The 314-nt window shown below is 55.7% G+C and overlaps 1 protein-coding gene across 1 annotated transcript in view; it reads left to right on the forward strand.

Annotated features, from left to right (window-relative positions):
* Nucleotides 1-314, forward strand: part of EMH_0024490 (uncharacterized protein) — a gene marked incomplete at both ends in the record, with an annotated part of 6,053 nt that overhangs the window by 5,383 nt on the left and 356 nt on the right. Inside the window, one exon of the mRNA XM_013502308.1 lies at nt 99-312. Coding sequence (XP_013357762.1) covers nt 99-312 — 214 coding nt within the window. The remainder of the gene's footprint in view (nt 1-98; nt 313-314) is intronic.

Below are 314 nucleotides of genomic sequence, written 5' to 3' on the forward strand. Positions count from 1 at the left end.
TGGGTTTAGGGTTTAGGGTTTAAGGATTAGGGTTTAGGGTCTAGGGTTTAGGGTTTAGGGTTTAGCAACGATAGCTTAGGGTTTGGTGTTTGTTGCAGCGGCGCTCTTCTCGGGTTTACAGCTCAAGGAAGCAGACAGGACAGCAGCAGCACCAGCTGCTGCTGCTGCTGCTGCTGCTGCACCTGTTGCTGCTGCTGCTGCTGCTGTTGCTGCACATACTCCTGCCTTACAGCAGCAGCAGCAGCAGCAGCAGCAGCACTTGCTGCTGCTGTCTTCGCTGCAGTCTCCGGCTGTATCGGCGTCTGCAGCAACCG

This window comes from Eimeria mitis, genomic scaffold, assembly GCF_000499745.2.
Source record: "Eimeria mitis Houghton genomic scaffold, Emh_scaff882, whole genome shotgun sequence".
NCBI lineage: Eukaryota > Apicomplexa > Conoidasida > Eucoccidiorida > Eimeriidae > Eimeria > Eimeria mitis.